Source organism: Monodelphis domestica, chromosome 4, assembly GCF_027887165.1.
Source record: "Monodelphis domestica isolate mMonDom1 chromosome 4, mMonDom1.pri, whole genome shotgun sequence".
NCBI lineage: Eukaryota > Metazoa > Chordata > Mammalia > Didelphimorphia > Didelphidae > Monodelphis > Monodelphis domestica.
In genome coordinates, this window is record NC_077230.1 from 95,787,566 (window position 1) to 95,805,477 (window position 17,912).

The following is a 17,912-nucleotide window of genomic DNA, read 5'->3' on the forward strand; positions in this document are numbered from 1 at the left end:
GAATCTCTCAATCAATGAGGAAGATGGCCCAGGAATGGGCATTGTGGGTCAAGGGTTGTGTGCCTCTTGGTGATGGGGGTCCACTCTTAATATCTTTCACATAAACCCATTACTAAAGGTACCAACAAGGAATAAAATGGATCAATTTGAGATTTGGCTCCTTTAATCTGATCTGGCTCTTTTTTTGAAGTGGAGGTAATGAGCCAGTGGTTTGGAAGGAGCTAGGTGACTCATTGGGTAAGAGAGCTAGACTTGGAGTTGAGAAAAAGAGCATTCAAATCTCTCTTCAAATGCTTCAGCAACTTACTTGGCTTATTTCAGTCTTAATTTCTTTGTCTGCAAAATGGGGAAAATATTAGCATCTACCTCACAGAATTATAAGAGTTAAGTGAAATAAATATAGAATACTTTTTAATCCTTAAAGTGCTGTAGAATGTCAATTATTAGAAGTATTATTGTTATTATTATTATTATTGCTACTACTGACCCAGAGCTGATCGTGTGTCCATGTTGTGTGACCTACCTATGTGGTGGCATATCCATATCCAAATGGCTCTGACTTTCTCCAGATCTGTATGAGCTTCCTGGAGCAAGTCTTTCACGAGTTCTTCCAAACTAGACTTGACATTCACCTATTTGGAAAGGAAAACGATGTGTCAGAAATAGGTCAACTATGGAATAAAGTGAGCTATTGTGCTATCATTTCTCCTTTTTATCTAGCTTGCAAAAGAGCAAGCAATCACTGAAGGGTCATAGACGGGGGTCAAGTCAATAGCTAAGTGTGACTCATAGCAAGAATGGAGCTGACCAGCACTGAACTGACTCTAAATGCCTTTGGAGTAGCGTCTCCTTTTGCCTTCAGTTTATGGTTGATTTTTTCTTTGTATTTATTTAATTTATTATTTTTTACATGTTGATACAATTTTTAATATTCATTTTCTGGCATTTTGTAATCCATGTACTCTTCCTGTCAGTGATGCTTACTCTACCATCTTGACAACTTGGATTTCACTCATCATTTTCCTAGCAGCCATTAGACTTTTTGAGATATCAGAATATAAACACCATACCTCATAATTCCTCTTTCCCCAGCCTCTTGACAGTTTTGCAGTCGAAACTATTTTGTTATTAGAAGTGCTGTGTAATGTTGAGGTTAGAGTAGCAATGGATCAGGGATGGCTGGGAGGGTCCAGGACTAAAAGAAGAGCTCAATAGGATAAGTTTAATAGATAATACAAGGCGTCAGGCCTAAGAAGGTTAACTAAGAATGGATAATGGGGGCAACTAGGCATCTCAGTGAACAGAGATCCAGGCTTAGATATAGGGGATCCTGGGTTCAAATCTAGCCTCAGACACTTCCTAGCTGGGTGAGTTTGGCCAAGTAACTCAACCCCCATTGCCTAGCTTTTACCACTCTTCTCCCATGGAACCAATGCTTAATCTTCTAAGATAGCAGGTAAGGTTTTTTTTTTTTAAAGAATGGTTAGAGCTGGAAATTCTATACTATATAAGCAAAGTCCATGGCAAGGAAGTAGTGAGGTTGGTCAAAAAGAACAACAGAACTATGAAGAGTGAGGATGATAAACTAACTCATCCTGGCTCCGAGGATGGTTGCTCTCTGCTTTTTTTCTCCCTGGAATGGGGCTCCCTTGACTTTGTTTTAGCCAGAAAGAATTCATAGGAATATAGGGGCAGAGATGCTGGCAACCGTAGGAGTTCCTCATAGTCTATGTGCCAATGAGAAAAAACCTTTAGAGGAGTTTGTATGAGCTTGGCAAGTTTTCCATATTCTGGAGAGGTCTCAGGAAACACTCTATTTTGGTTCTACTATATGAGACAAGCACAGCACAGGTTGGATCTCTTACCTTGGAGGCATATGCATCGAGTTTTTCAAACTGTCTTAGGTCTAATGACATGGATTTCAGACTAGACCGATCCCAGGGATAAGCTGGAAAACATACCAGGAGAACATTTTAGACATGAAGATAGCTCTTAATGGTGTTGCTCATTCTGGGAATAATAATGTCTATGGAGCTGAGGTCAGACAAATGGATAATAGGGGAATTATACCAAAAGTGGGCTCATGAACTAGTTGGGACAGTTTATCCTAAAAGTAAGCGTTCATGAACTAGAAATGTTTTTTGTCTGCCACCTTCCAAGAGATTCTCTCAAGAAAACTGGTACTCTCTTTACTAGCTGAACAAGTCACTTAAATTCTCTGTGCCTTAGTTTCTTCACCTTTAGAATGCTGCATGTACGTGTGTGTGTGTGTGTGTGTGTGTGTGTGTGTGTGTGTGTGAGGAGGGATGTATTAAGAGAAATATTCTTCTAACTCTAACATTCTCAGATTTTATGACTCTTTGACTAAGAAACAAAGTCAACATTATTATTACTTTGCATAAACCAATCTCTCCCAGGCAAGTAGATTTTTGTGAATATAGGTATCTATTAGGTGTTGTCTACTTCAGTTTCTCTATAGGCACTGAGGGTACCTAGAAGGATGCGCTCTACAACTGATTCAGTTATCTATAGTCATAGAAGATGAGGTGAGGCATTAAGTAAAGTCTATAAAGAATCATTTATGCCAGAGGATCCAGTTCATTCAAGCTCTACTTCTCCAGTCCTGGCCTTGTGTGTAGGAACAGTCCATGGGTACCTAAGTGGTACAATAGGGAGGACACATTAGAAACTCTCTCCTGATCCCTAATATCCTCCCTCCTCAAAAATTATTTTTAAAAAACCCACTGGTTTACACCATTTACAGATTCGTTCTCTTGGCTGATAACATTGTCACTTATTAAAATGTCAACCTAACTTTAGGGACTAAAAAGTGAAACTCAACAGTGGTTGGAAAGTAAGCCTTAGCATCAGGAAGACCTGAGTTCAAATCCTTTTTCTGGCACACACCTGCTATGAAACCCTGGGTAAGTTGTTTACCCCTCTCAGTGCCTCAGAAAACTTTCTAAGACTAAGTTTTGGAACAGCTGATGATGTATTGGTAGAGGAAGTTTTCTCATGAGGGTGTCTTGGACAACATACACATACACGCACATGCATTGTGAATCCAGGTTGTGTACAAACCCACACGCTTATCCCTGGCATATATGTATCCATGTAACATCTGCAGAGGTATAGTGATATGGATATGTGTATATATATATATCCATATATGGATATATGTATACACACATCTATATGCCTTAGGGAAAAGACAAGAAGGAATTTAATAGAGATAAATTCCAAGTTCCATATTGGGGTTAAAAAAAATCTGTCAAGGGTTAGTGTGTCTAGACAATACTTCCTGTGAAGAAGATAAGAGATAGTGGACCAGAAATCCAATGTGAGCCATCAGTTTGACATGGTAGCCAAAAAAGCTACTGTTGTTCTAGTTTGCATTAAGAGAACCAGAATATCCTGTACAAGGGAAATAATAACTCTGCTTTGTTCCTAGTTTGCAACTAAGTGTTGGGCTTGGAGTCAGGATGACCCAGAGTTCAAATCTAGTTGCAGACACTTACTAGCTGTGTGACCCTAGGCAAGTCACTTAACCCTGCTTGTCTTGGTTTCCTCATATTAGAAAATAAGCTGGAGAAAGAAATGGCAAATCACTCAATATCTTTGCCAAAAAAACTTCCAGTAGGGTCACAAAGAGCTGGACAAACAGAAACACTAAACGACTACCCTATTCTGGTCAGGCCATATCTTGAGTATTGCGTTTTTTGTTCTGAGCACTATATTTTAGGGCAAGATGGCAGAGGTTAACCTGGATGATAATGCTGAAGCACATGCCAGATAATGATCATTTGAAGGAATCGGAGATATTTAACTTAGAGAGAAGAAGATTCAAAGGGAATTGAATGGCTGGCTTCAAGTTCTTGAAGGGTTGTTTTATGAAAGAGGGGTTAGGCTTGTTATTCTTGATCTCAAAGTGCGGTACTAGGAGGAAAGGGGTAGAAATTATAGAGGCATATTTTGACTAAAGGTCAACAAAATTTCCTAACAATTAATGCTATCCAAAAGTGAAATGATTTTGCCTTGGAAAGTAGTGGGTTTCCTCTCAATGAAGATCTTCCAGAAAAGGCTGGAAAGCATTTTTCAAGAATATTTTAGCAAAGGCAATTTGTGGATGGACAGATTGGAAAAGATTACCCTTGAGGTCCCTTCCAGCTTCTTGATTCTGGAATTCATTTGACTTGTCAAGTGAATGAGCTATTAACATCTTAGTATGAATTAGTTTACTAGGACGTTTCCAAATGGATGATTTTCTGGAGGAACTCTAAAATAGTGAGATGCAAAATAAGTGTCCTTAATGGAGGAGAAAGAAAGCAATCCAGAGCTTTGGGAGTAGGGCTGTATGTGGGTAGAATGGGGTGGGTGAAGAGCCACTGTGTGGTGTCTAGAGGGAGGCAACATAAAAGAGAACAGAGCTTTGGTAAGGGAGAGGTTGGGCACAGGAGAAAATATCCTCATTTCATAATTTGTCTCCTGCTAAACTTTAATCTTGAATTTCTCATGGTAGGTCTCAGTTAGAGTTCATCAGATAAATGGAGGGAGAGAGAAAGGGACTGGTGGATGGAACTATACTATAACAGTAGAGTGAATTGGGTTTGATTACATCTCTTAATGATGTAGGAGAAATGCAGAAAGTGGGCAATCCCTGGAGGTTATAAGTCAAAAGAGTCCTAGATAACGGACCAATTAAGTAATGGACCCATGAATAACTGAGATTTGACCAGCTATACAATTTAGTTGCATAGTCTGCAAAATGGGAGGACTAAGTAGAAGAACATTGCTGATGTGAACCCAAACTTTGAGAAAGTATCTTCTATTTGATGGGAAACTCCATGAGGGCAGGGAACATCTCTTAGATCATCAGTGAATCTCTCCCAGGGGCTACTGTTTTTAGTAGAGGATCACTATACTGAGTTGAAATGAACTGAATTGTTCTATCAAAAATATTCTCTATTGTAGCAACCTGAACTTCCTACCACTATGAAAAAATAATGAGACTAGTTTAAGGAGAATCTGGGCATTTTAATTTATCACTGCCAAGCATTTCAGGATGGCCACTGACAGAGAGCCCTGACCCCAGAAGTGCTTTGTCCTCGTGTTTCAGAGAGAAGGCCTCTTTGAGGATGCCCTTTAATGCTGCGATCAGCACAAAATGGTCAGAAGAAAAGAGCTGCCAGCCAAGCCCAAAGGTCAGGCAGGGAGGCATGGAGGAAAACAAAGAATATTAGATTCTGTACTTTCTTGCTTAAACCATAAAAACTAGCAAACATTCTGGGAAACTATCACTGAACAAAGACCTTTGGCAAACCCAGCAGACAACAGTGGAAGGAAGAAAGGTCACTGTCATCCATGGTGGCATTAGGTGATTACCTGGCAGTAGGATCGGAAAACTCCAGTGGTAGGAATGCCATTGCCGTTGGGCACCAATACTTCTGAAGGGCTAAGTCCTGGGAATGGAAAGCTGTGACTTTTATCTGATCCCCAGACCAGGTCTTCCTGGTCCACGTGCCCTTTGGTTCACACCTCATATGCCTTCCCACTCAAGAGTTACTATCCCCAGACACAGGGTCCTGAACAGAGTATGTACTTTAGAGGTCTTTTCATCTATGATACCCTTGAGAAATCTTTGCATCCTCTTGAGGCAGAGGGATCTAATGAAGAGAACATTTGGCTGGGATTCAAGAAAACAGAGCTACTTTCCCGGCTCCCATCACTCAGTTACTATGACCTTGGGTTAGTAACTGCCTCTTGAGCCTAGATCAAGGAGATGAGATAAATGCAGGTAATGGTGGTGGTGATTTAATTTTTTTTTAACCTTCTGCTACTCTAGGTGCAGCCAGATAGTATAGTGGTATTAGAGTCAGGAAGACTTGAGTTCAGATCTGACCCCAGATACATACTACCTGTGTGACTCTGGGCAAGACATTTCACTTTATTTTCCTCAGTTTCCTAATCTGTAAAATGAGCTGGACAAGGAAATGGCAAACTACACCTGTATCTTTGACTAGAAAACCCCAAATAAGGTCACAAATAATTGAACATGACTGAAATGACTGAACAACAACAGCTACTCTCTCACTCCAAGCTCTTTTGTGGAGTAGATGGTGAGAGATGGGAGCAATGAACTAGCTAATGGCAGTCTTCTTTCCCATCCTTAATATTCTAGCTTGGGAAATTGCAAAGGGGTAAGTATAGTTCCATAGCTACAAAGAGAGACTGGATTCATAGAGGTCAGTGACTGATGCTCCAAAAAGTATCCAAAAAATGAGCTGAGTGCTTTGGGGAGAACTAATTTGTAGATTACTAGCCTGTAAGATATATGGGCAAATAGGTGATTATGTGGCTGCAGAAAGATGTGGGCTAATTTCCTTCTTCCCTATGCTGTCCATCCATTCACAGCAAGCAAGGGATTTCACTTTTTTTAGATCTTAGTCCATCCATCTCCAAAATGGAGAATAGTAGATGGTCATATTTCATAGAGACTTGGAGAGAATCTAATTAATGTCTGTGAAAAGATCTGAAGTCTCTGGACACCAGGTTGCATGGAAGTACCAAACACTTTCTTTCTAGATTTATTATTTCTTTTGGAAGGTTAGATGTGGAAAGGTTGAGGAAGGGGAGCAGGAGCTTGAGGGATTAGATCATTCATCTCCCTGTTTCCAGGTAGGTCTGCCCCTCTACTTGTCTGGCCAGATCAGTCAGCATGTATTTATGAAATGTCTACAGACTGAACTATGGAATCAATCAGAGAGGCACAGAATGTTAGACCTCAGAGAGCCTCTGGGCCAGCCTCCTTGTTTTATAGAAGTTGGGGAAGTGGAGTTTCAGAGTAATGAAGTGATTTATCCATAGTCACACAGATGGTAATTGAGACTGAACTTGAATTCAAGTCCCCAGTGTCCTTGCATGAATCCAACTGGTGATCACTATTTGTTGAGGGACTGAATGAGGGTAAGGGCAAGGGCGATATCTATTCCACACACTGTAAAATCTCCAAGTGTCCCTGCATCTTCTGGCATATTCGAAATCATTTCTAGAATCATTGTGATTATATCAGAAATAAGTCATGGTAGTAGGGGAAAGGAGAGCCACGCTTTTGGATAAAGTACTCCCTTTTATGGCAATGGGCATTAATGGAATGAGTGCCCCATTTAAAAAAAAAGAACCATGGGAGCTACATGGTGTAGCTGATAGAGAGACCTTAGAATCAAGACAATCTGGGTTCAAGAACCACCTCAGACCCTCGGGTCAAGTGTTTAAGCTCTAAGTATCCCAGAGAAGTAGAGGGAAGCCAGGTGGTGCAGTTGATAGAGTTCTGGGTCTGGAGTCAGGAACCTGAGTTCAAACCTAGCCTCAGACACTGGCTTTGTGGCCTAGGTAAATCACTTAATCCCATTTGCCTCAGTTTCCTTACCTATCAAATGAGCTGGAGAAGGAAATGGTAAATGACATCAGTATATTTGCCAAGAAAACCCTAAGTGGGGTCATGAAGAATCAGACAATACCAAACGATAATCCCAGGGAACTGTTCGAGGCTCTTAACTTATGGTACAAAAATCTGGTATTTTAAAAAATTGAACAACAGAATTTCAATATGATTAGTTTCCTTTGTAATCCTATGCTATGCAATCCTCTTCAACATTTTGTTGTTGTTGTTTAGTCATTTCAGTCTTGGGTCACATAGCTAGTAAGTGTCTGCTGAGGCTAGATTTGAACGCAGGAATCCTATAAAATAAATGCTATTTATTTTATGCATCTAAAAACATTATTCTAAGCAGGGGTTTCTAGACTTCACTCAACTGCCAAAGGATCCATAAAACAAAAGGAGATTAAGAACCCCTGTCCAAAGGCTACTGATTTATATTGATAAAAGTTTCTTTTTCAGGGTGCTCCTTTTTCTCATGAAATCATACCTACGTCAAAAGCTGGAAAAGCAAATCCCAGCCATTGGGCTTCCCCTGATTGCATCTTCCTCTAATTGTTCCATAAATCCCATCCATTTAGAAAAGAACCAACTTTCATCATCTCACTGAATTCCAAATTCAGTTCTTGATGTTCCAAATGGTTTGCTCTTTGGGGAAATGCCCATGTTCTGAGAGAGTGAGCTCCTTTCTCCTATGGCTAGTGCTTATTTTTAGAGACTTCTGTCCAGCAACACTCTCTAGAATGGGCCTCTGGATAGGGCCAGAATCACACTGAGTCATTTGATGACACTGCTCCACTTGAAGATCTAGGGGCCAACAAGAAATGCCCTTCCATGGCAAGACATATTGAGCACAAGCCTGAGGTTTCAGTAATCCACTCCTCTTTGATTTCCAGGTCTGTGGGATACACTCTGCTTTCTCTGACTACCTTCTGGGTCCTATTCTTGTAGCAGAAGAGGAGGAGGAGGAGAAAAAAAGGAAGAATGCACTCCAATAAACTCATGATCTCTTATTTCCTTTCTCACTCTGCCTATCCTGACAAATGGCATCCAAACAAGCTTTTTGCTCCTTGGCCCTAGAGGGCAAAAGTTGCACCAGTGTTGTTGTTTAGCATTTTGGTCATGTTCAACTCTTCAGGATCCCATTTTAGGGTTTTCTTGGCAAAGATACTGGAATATTTTCCTAATTCCTTCTCCAGCTCATTTTACAGATCATGAATCAATGGAGGCAAACAGGGTGAAGTGACTGGCCCAGGGTCACATAGCCAGCAAATATCTGAGGCCAGATTTGAATTCAGGAATTTAATAAGTCTTCTTGACTCCAGGTCCCATGCTGGTCCACGGTACCACCTAGCTGCCTTCAGCTTTAACACTATGATTCTATGAATGTGTTCGATAAAATATTTCGGAGCCTCCATAGATAGAAAATTTAACATATGACCTGGAATCTAGATGATCATCTTTCGCCCTTCCCTCTTGGAATTTTGTCACTCCAAAATGTTCTATGTAGCCTTTTCCCAGTGAGAGGTTACTGATCATCAAGTAGGAGCTGGAGCAAGTTTACATGGCCTAAAAAATCCACCTAAGTTATAAGTTGTCTAAGTTGTCTTTTCACGAAAGCAAAGCTAAACATCTACAGACAAGAGCAACATTCTTATGTAATACTCTTTCTCTGTGTGTGTGTGCACAAACTGTTTTTCCCCCTCTTATGCAGATGGAAGATAGTCACGGATGTATCCAAGGTATTACCAGTGGCATGCTGGTCCTTCTGGTCTCAGCAATTTCATCCCTCAATTGTCTGAGGAAATGGATATAATTCTCATAAACCTAGGCTGGGATCTTTTCCCAGGTCTTCACTCTGGGAGAGGCAGGTGAGTCTTACAGAGTTGAAAGAGCATGAAAGGAAGTCAGGAGACCTGGGTTTGAGCACCTGTTGCTCCAGTTAGGAGCCATGTGATCTTATAGGAATCTCTCTCTGCCTTGGTTTCCCCACCTGTAAAATGTTAATAATGGCACTTTGTCTTATTTATCTCTTAAGCCTGTTGTAAGAAGGAATAACTGTTGCACTCTGTAAGCTCACTTCAGTCTAGCCAAATTAGCCTTATTGTTGTCTTTCTAGTCTCTGTTTTGCATCAGCCATCAACCTTGCTCAGCTAAGAGCTAGCTTCTGTAGGAGAGTGACTCTCATGATTCTTCCAGAGCTAATGCCTTCCCTCCAAAATCATCTTCTATCTATCTTGTGTAGATCTATCTATCTATCTATCTATCTATCTATCTATCTATCTATCTATCTATCTATCTATCTATCTAACCATCCATCTATCCATCCATCTATCTATCTATCTATCTATCTATCTATCTATCTATCTATCTATCTATCTATCTATCTATCTATCTATCTAACCATCCATCTATCCATCTATCTATCTATCTATCTATCTATCTATCTATCTATCTATCTATCTATCTACCTATCTATCCATCTAACCATCCATCCATCCATCCATCTATCTATCTATCTATCTATCTATCTATCTATCTATCTATCTATCTATCTATCTATCTATCTATCTGTCTATCTATCTATCTATCTATCTATTGTCTACACTGGCTAGCCTGTAAGCTCCCTGAGAGCAAGGACAGTTTTCACTTGGTACATGATAAGTACTTCATAAATGTTTGTTGTTTGATTGACTGGGCACGAAAGTAACTTTGTAAAATGTAAGACAATAGACACATTTGAGGAAAAGGAAATGGGCACAAAAAAGAAAGTGCTGAATTTTGAGCCACAAATTCAAGCAGTGGCTCTGACATCTACCAACTGTGTGAATTAAGGCAAATCAAGGTCTGCGAGCCTCAGTTTCTCCATATGTACCAGTGAGAGTAGTCCTACATGCCTTGATCTTGGGTAACAACTAATTCCAGTGATCCTCAGTTTCCTCATCTGTGAAGTGGGGTTTAACAACCCCCTGCACTACGTATCTCACAAGGCTCTTATGAAGGAAGCACTATCTAAATCACAAAATGCAACATTAATGTGAGTTACTATTAATTATTAATATTGTTGTTATTATTATCCTCAAATGGAGAGCTGGCCTTTCAGAATATAGGTAGCCTGAGGAGCTGAAGTCAAACATGTCCTGGAAATCCTAAGGAAATGAAACCTACTTGCTTCCTCTCCCGTACCCTCCGTCTCTCTTTAACAGCTTTTTGTATCTATAGTCGACATCTATCAGGTTTTCTCTGACAAGGGCTATTGCATTGACCTAAATGGATGGAAAGTGGATTTACACATTTAACAGGTTTCTGCTCAATATAGCTCTGAAAATGAGGGATTTTTTCCCCTTCCATTTGGAAGAAGGATGACATTTCTAAAATGAGGTTGAAAACACTGCTACTAGTTTCACTCTTTCTCCGTTCCATTTCATAATATCTGCATATTTTAAAACCCTATAATGATTTATGCCTCATTAAATCTACCCTCTGTACAGATTACATAAGGCTCAGAGGCATAGCACCCTTACCCAAATATGTTGTGCATAAATACATTTAAAATATCTATGGCATTAACGAATTGATCTGATTTCAAATAATAGAAAATGCATGGAATAAAACTAACTATATTTAACACACAGACTCATAGAATGCTAAGACTGGAAAAAGCCTTAGAGAACCTCTAAGGGAGTTCAATTTCCCCACTTTATAGATGAAAAAATAGATCCGTAGAGGAAAGAGAATTGCCCATAGGCTAGTGGGAGAGCCTAGGCAAGAGCCCAGCCCATCTCCTGGACTGGTATTTTTCCAACAATACCAACTTGCATTATTAACTTCTCTCTTAAAGTATGGTATATTTATATAGTTGATATTTAATAACATATATAGAAAGTGAAACTGGTGGCTCAGTGGAGAGATCCAGGAACAGAGATGGAAGGTCCGGAGTTCAAATCTGATCTCAGACACTGCCTAATGATGTGACCCATTGCGAGTCACTTGACTCCCATTGCCTAATCCTTATCACTCTTCTGGTTTTCTAAGATGGAAGGTGAGGGTTTTTTTTAAAGTCACATATATAGAACAATTTAATAACGCCTTTGAGATTTAACTTTTTTTTCATACCATGGAAAAAATCAGGTATTCTTATATGGCTACTATTTCAAATATATTTTCTACAATGGGGCCCTACCTAGTTTGGGACTTCATTAGCTCTCACTTGGATTATTACTCTTCCTTCCAAGCCATCTCATACATTGCTTGATTATTGGATGAATCTACCTAATTCTTGGTAACTGATATGTCACTTTGATGCTCAAAAGCCTTCAGTGGTCTCTCATCATTTAAAAAATGAAGTCCAACTTCTCTAGCTTTGGCATTCAGAGCCCTATTCATAGGAGTTCCCACTGACCTTTCTAGCTTTGTTTTATATTACTCCCTTTACAGATTACAGTTAAACAGAACTGACAGCTAAGTGGTGAAAAAGAAAGAGTGCCAGGCCTGGAGTCAGTCAAGAAGACTTGTCTTTCTGAGTTCAAATCCAGCCTCAGACACTTGCAAGCTATGTAATCCTGGGCAAATCATTTAACCCTTTTGGCCTCAGTTTCCTCATCTATAAAATTAAATGGAGAAGAAAATGGCAGTCCACTCCAGTATCATTACCAAGAAAACCCTAAATGAAGTCAAAAAGTCAGACATAATTGAAACAACTGATAAAAACAACAGAATTATGACAATTGCAGCATTGTGCTTTCCTACCTCTGGGATATTGCTTTTGTTTCTTCCTTTGCCCTGATTGCTCTCCCATCTTACCATTCTTCCCTACTTTTTGAAGTCCTATTCATCCAAGAAGGTCTAATTCGAGTGCCAATGCTTCCATAAAACTTTTCCTGATGTCTCAGTCAAATATGAAGCTTCCCTTATTATAGCACTTTGTACTTCATTCATTCACCTGCTTCATTCATGCATTCTCTTATCCACTTGCTGAATTCTATGCATTGTAGTTGTTTGTGCATGAGTTATCATCCCTGCTAGAGTATATGTTTCCAGAAGGAAGGGACCATATCTTCTTTATCTTTATATTTCCCCCCTAGAACTTAGAACACACAGAGTACAGTGGGCACTTACTAAGTGCTTGGCAAACAGAACATAATGAATGAAAGCTGTACAGCCTGACCGATATTTACCATGAGCATCTTTCCTTCCTGGCTGTTGTGGTCTTGTGTTTCCATTCCTATCGCCTTGGAAACCTACAAAATTCCAAATGTCGGTGAATCAAGTATAGACATTTCTCAACTATCCTGTTAGCACATAACCTTGCTTCTCTGGTTTCTCTTTACATTTTGCCCCAGAGCCTTCTCAGTCTTTAATGCAAATCAAGGAAAAAACAGTTGAAATTCACACCAGTCAATTCCCTGATTGTTAACTTCTCCTGGATAGGGTGAGAAGGAATGGATGGAGAAGAAGGGAGAAGGCTTTATCCAATGAGTGTTTAGAGATTATTTGTTCTCAAAGGATTTGCTTTTAGCATTCTATATTATCAAGTAGACTATAAGAACCTTTATGGTAGGAATAGTGTTCCATTAATCTCTATATTTTAGAAAGGACCTGGCATATTTTTTTTGCTCCTAGTATGTAACAATACCTTTTTGCTGGATTGAATGGATATTCTAGGAATTTACTAGAAAAATAAAAAAAAGTGGACAGGGAAAGGATAGGAGCAAAAAGAATAGAGAAAGGAAAGAAGAAAAGGAAACCAAAATAGAGAAAAGCAAGGAAGGAAGAGAAGGAAAAGATGAAGAAAATATGAAGTTCAAAGGACAATCTAATAATTCTTTATTTTTTGTTACTGTAAATTAAGGGTGTTTGCACAAAGGGAAACAACCAGCTGTTCCTTACCTTACTGAAGGGCTAAATAAGGGAAAAATGTTAAAAGAGCAACATAATTTAAGTTAGATACAAGAACTTTTGGCAGGGCTCTCACAGTTATTGGAAAGGATCTTAAAGGAGTTTATGAAATCTTTTCTGCTAGGATTTAAAAATAGGATAAACATAAATTTAGCAGGAAAACCATTCACTAGGAGGAAAAAAAAATCTTTGCTCCAAATTTGTCTGATAAAGGTCTTATATCTAAGATGCATAAAAAAACCTATTCAAACATGTAATAATGATAGCCCTTCTCCAATAAACAAAAGGTTAAAAGAGCTGAACTGGCAATTGTGAAAGAAAGGAATCCAAGTTCCAAAATACTCCAAATCACTAATCATTTGGGAAATGCAAATTAAAATAATTCTGAGGTTCTACCTCATACTTATCAGATTGGCAAAAATAACTAAATAGGAAAAATAACAATTGTTAGAGATTCTGTAGGAAAACAGATGTACTAGTACACTGTTAGTGGAACTGTGAATTGATTCATCTATTCTGGAGACAGATTTGGAATTATGGCCCCCCAAATCACTAATCCTTGATCCAGTAATATTACTACTAAGCCTATATCCCAATGAGATTTAAAAAAAAGAGGAAAACACATATGTACAAACATATTTAGGACAGATTTTTGTTGTAGCAAAGAAAACAAAAAGTTCCTATCCACTGGAGAATTAATGTATGAGAAGATATGAGATGTATAATGGGTATCATATGGTTTGCCTTTTCAGTGAATGGGAGAGGGATAAGTGGGGGCAAATTTGTAACCGAAAATTTAAAAAATGAGTGCCAAAATAAAAATTAAAAAAATTTTAAGCTCTATCTATCTGTGTGATCCTAGGCAAGTTACTTAACACCAGTTGTCCTCATTTTACTGCTCTTCTGCCATGGAACCAATCTTTATTATTAATTCTAAGACAGAAAGTAAGGATTTTTAAAAACTCTATTTCTGAAAAAAAAAGTACAAGAAAGGAGATGGAGGCAGGCAGATGGCTCAGTAGATTGAGAATCAGGTCTAGAGACGGGAGGACCAGTGTTCAAATCTTCCCTCAAAACTTCCTAGCTATGTGACTCTGGGCAAGTCACTTACTCCCATTGTCTACCCCTTACCACCCTTTTGCCTTGGAATCAGTATCCAGTATTGATTCTAAGATGGAAGGTAAGGGTTAAAAAACAAACAGGAAAGGGGATGGTTTCAGAGATATCTGGGAAGGCTTGTCTGAATTGAATGAAGTGATCAGAACCAGGCAATAATCTATATAGGAACAATGACTTTGTAAAGAACTCTGAGGGATCTAATAACCCACCATGATTCCAGAGGACTTATGATGAGGCATATTACCCACCTCCTGACATAGAGGGAATGGACTCCATTTGTCAACTGAGACATACATTTTTGGATGCAACATAGGAATTGGATTTGGTTTGCTTGACTATACTTATTTGTTATAAGAATAATGATTCCCCCCCCCCCTTTTATTTGGCTAGGAAGAATGGGGGCTTTAAAAATTAATGCAGAAAGCAGAATAAACAGTGTTCATGCTTTAATTGGGATACTGACTCAAGGAAGGGTAATGGATTACATGACTTTGTTAATTTTTTTCTCTGCAAAAAAGATAAGGGTAGATTTGAACACTAGATCTTGTTTTCAAGACTCTCCTGCATTTTTTTTTTCCATTCCTTTCTCAATGTTTGTTTCGGGGAAGGAACTGTCAATCCAGGAAGCAGATGAGAAGGACTTCAGTTCTTCCCCTACTGACACTTCTCTCTGAGATTGGAGTAATCTCATCTCTGAGTACCAAATACATCTGTACAGAAAGAAACTAGACAAATGATGCAGCCAGATGAGACTCCCACTCACCAGTCTATGAAACAACTTTGGGGATGTAATGCATTCCTCCCACCCAAATGATTTGAATTTCCCACAAATACACCAAAAATTAGGAGGAGCAGGTATATGAGTACGGGGAACAGTTTAAGCATCTAACCACTGAGAAGGAACTCTGAGTCATCAGCAATCTGGAAATCAGGCCCTCCTCCCCATTGTATCTTTAGATGGAGCTCAGGGTCAGATGCTCTTTACAGTCTTCCCTTTTCTCCAGAAAGAATTCAGGGTGGAGTATAGATTCCAGGGACCTGGAATGGGATCTCCTAGGCTCTGGGTCTATTCTCCTCCTTCCTGAATCTTCCTGAACACACCAGAGAGATACCATTAGTTGCCCCTGGGAGTTAAGCAACAGATACACTAGGATACGTACGTTTGTCAAAGGAGAATTTCTTCAGGAGCTGGGGTGTTTTGTTTCGGGGGTGTATCTCCACAGTTAGGTGAGTTCCTGGAAAGGAAGAGATGTCGAGACTGTAAGCTACTAGAGGATAGACACCGCCTAATATTAAGTATCAATGAAGAACAATTTATTAAATGCCAACTCTGTGCCTGGTACTGTACTAGGTACTGGGAATTCAAAGATAAGAAAATGAAATAGTTCCTGCCCTTGTGAAGATTAAATTCTTTAAAAGAGAAATTGGGTGGATTTTTAAAACATATATACTAGAATTCATGGATGTGGCAAACATTTAATATTATCCTTAGATGAGCAAAGAACTATGTCACACATTGTGAATACACTAATGTGTTGGATAATAAGACCACTGGAAATTAGAAATTTGTAATTGTGATATTTCACATGAATCCTGTTCTCTTTAAAAGTCTTTGGGAGGATGATAAAACCCTGCATACTCTTTTACCCAGGAACACCACTACTGGTTCTACTTTCCAAAGGGGTCAGAGATAGAGGAAAAGGACCAATTTATACAAAAATAATTTTAGCAGATCTTTTTGTAGTGGCAAAGAATTGCAGATTGAGGAGTGTCCATCAACTGAGGAATGGCTGAAAAAACTTGGTATATGGTTGTATGGTATAAGGGTGGTATATGGTGTACGTGGTTGTAATGGAAAAACTCTGTACCATAAGAAATTATGAATAGGATGAGTTCAGAAAAACCTGGAATGATTTACATAAACTGATGTAAAGTGAAGTGAGCAGAACCAGGAAAACAGTGCATATAGTAAGAGAAATATTTTACAATAACCAACAGTGAAGGGCTAAACTATTATCAGGAAAACAAGATTCCAAGATGACTCTACGGGATTCATGATTAAAAAAAACAAAAACCTGCTATCCACAGCCAAGCAAGGAACTGTTGGAATCTGATTACAGATCAAAGCAGGCATTATTCATTTTATTTCCTTTATGAGATTTTTAAAAAAATTGTATATGTGATATGTGACTTCAGTTATGACATGTGGAATATGGAAATACATACTGCATGAAAGCACTGATATAACTTAAATTATTTCCTGCTTTGGGAAAGGTGCTGAAGGAAGGAGGGAGAGAATCTGAGTTATAAAATGTCAGAAAACAATTGTCAAAAATTGTTTATTCATGTAATTGAAAAAAATAAAGTTTAATTAAAAAATAAACCCTTTTGGGAAGCTACAGCATGTTATAGTAGAAAGAACTCTGTATTTGATACTAGAAGATATGGTTAATGCTCTAGTTTTATTTATCACTCACCACTGTGTGATTTGGGGCAAATCATTTCATAATTCTTCCTTTCCTATAAAATGAAGGAGGTGGACTAGATGGCCTCTAAAATCCATTAAATCGCTGATCCTATGAACACTCATTCCAGTGATGCTGCTACTGTTCACGTTCATTGTACATAGTGTCAAATTATTATTTTTTAAATTTATATTTGATTTATTTAAAAAGCAGCCTAAAATAATTTGGGGCTAAATCTGGTGAATCAGAGGGGTGCCTAAGATAATTTTCATTCTAAGAAATATCACTTTTGATTATAAAATGTCAATTAATTATATTGGGGGGGATGTATGCATGTATACATATAAGTGTACCTGTGTGTAGAGATGTAGGTAAATTGTCTTCAAAAACAATTCCAAAAAAAAAATCCAAACAACAAATTTTGAGCAATGATTTCAATTGTGGAAATACACAATACTGGCCCCTTGTGAAGAGGCAATGTGGTACCATATAAACTAGTAAGTGGGGAACTGCCAGTAAGTTTAGTATCCCTGGTTCTGGTCCCAACAGGATTTCCTCCAAACCTACTCTGGGTGGAAGTCCAAGAGTCCCTAATCAATCCAACCGTGCCTTATCTCTCCATAGTAAAGGGATGGTAACAGGGATGAATGACTGGGCATCTATACTATATTGCAATACACTCAGGACTAGCTACGCACTTTGAGGATATTGCCCTAACTTAAACTTCTGCAGAATCACTTCCTCCATCTCCTGTCTTGTTACCTTTGAGCATTTAAATTTCCATTGCCATCCCAGAATCCGTGTTCCCAAAGGAATGGTAACCTGCATTTTCCAAGCTTTCCTAAAACTGTACCATATTCTAACATTAATCTCCACTTTATGGGTTTGACTTTTCAGTGCTGTCTCTAAAGTTCATTTCTTCCCAGGTAATGTGCCTATACTTCAGGTAAATGGCTACCAAATGGTAGTGGGTGGCACAGTCTATGGTCAGTCAG

The 17,912-nt window shown here is 38.8% G+C and overlaps 1 protein-coding gene across 1 annotated transcript in view; it reads right to left on the reverse strand.

The window, feature by feature from the left end:
* Positions 1 to 17,912, reverse strand: part of KY (kyphoscoliosis peptidase) — a 108,630-nt gene that overhangs the window by 57,237 nt on the left and 33,481 nt on the right. The window contains exons 4-7 of the mRNA XM_007493905.2: positions 15,613 to 15,687; positions 12,613 to 12,675; positions 1,866 to 1,948; positions 524 to 632 (exon numbers count right to left, since the gene is read on the reverse strand). Of these exons, the coding sequence (XP_007493967.1) occupies positions 524 to 632; positions 1,866 to 1,948; positions 12,613 to 12,675; positions 15,613 to 15,687 (330 nt within the window). The remainder of the gene's footprint in view (positions 1 to 523; positions 633 to 1,865; positions 1,949 to 12,612; positions 12,676 to 15,612; positions 15,688 to 17,912) is intronic.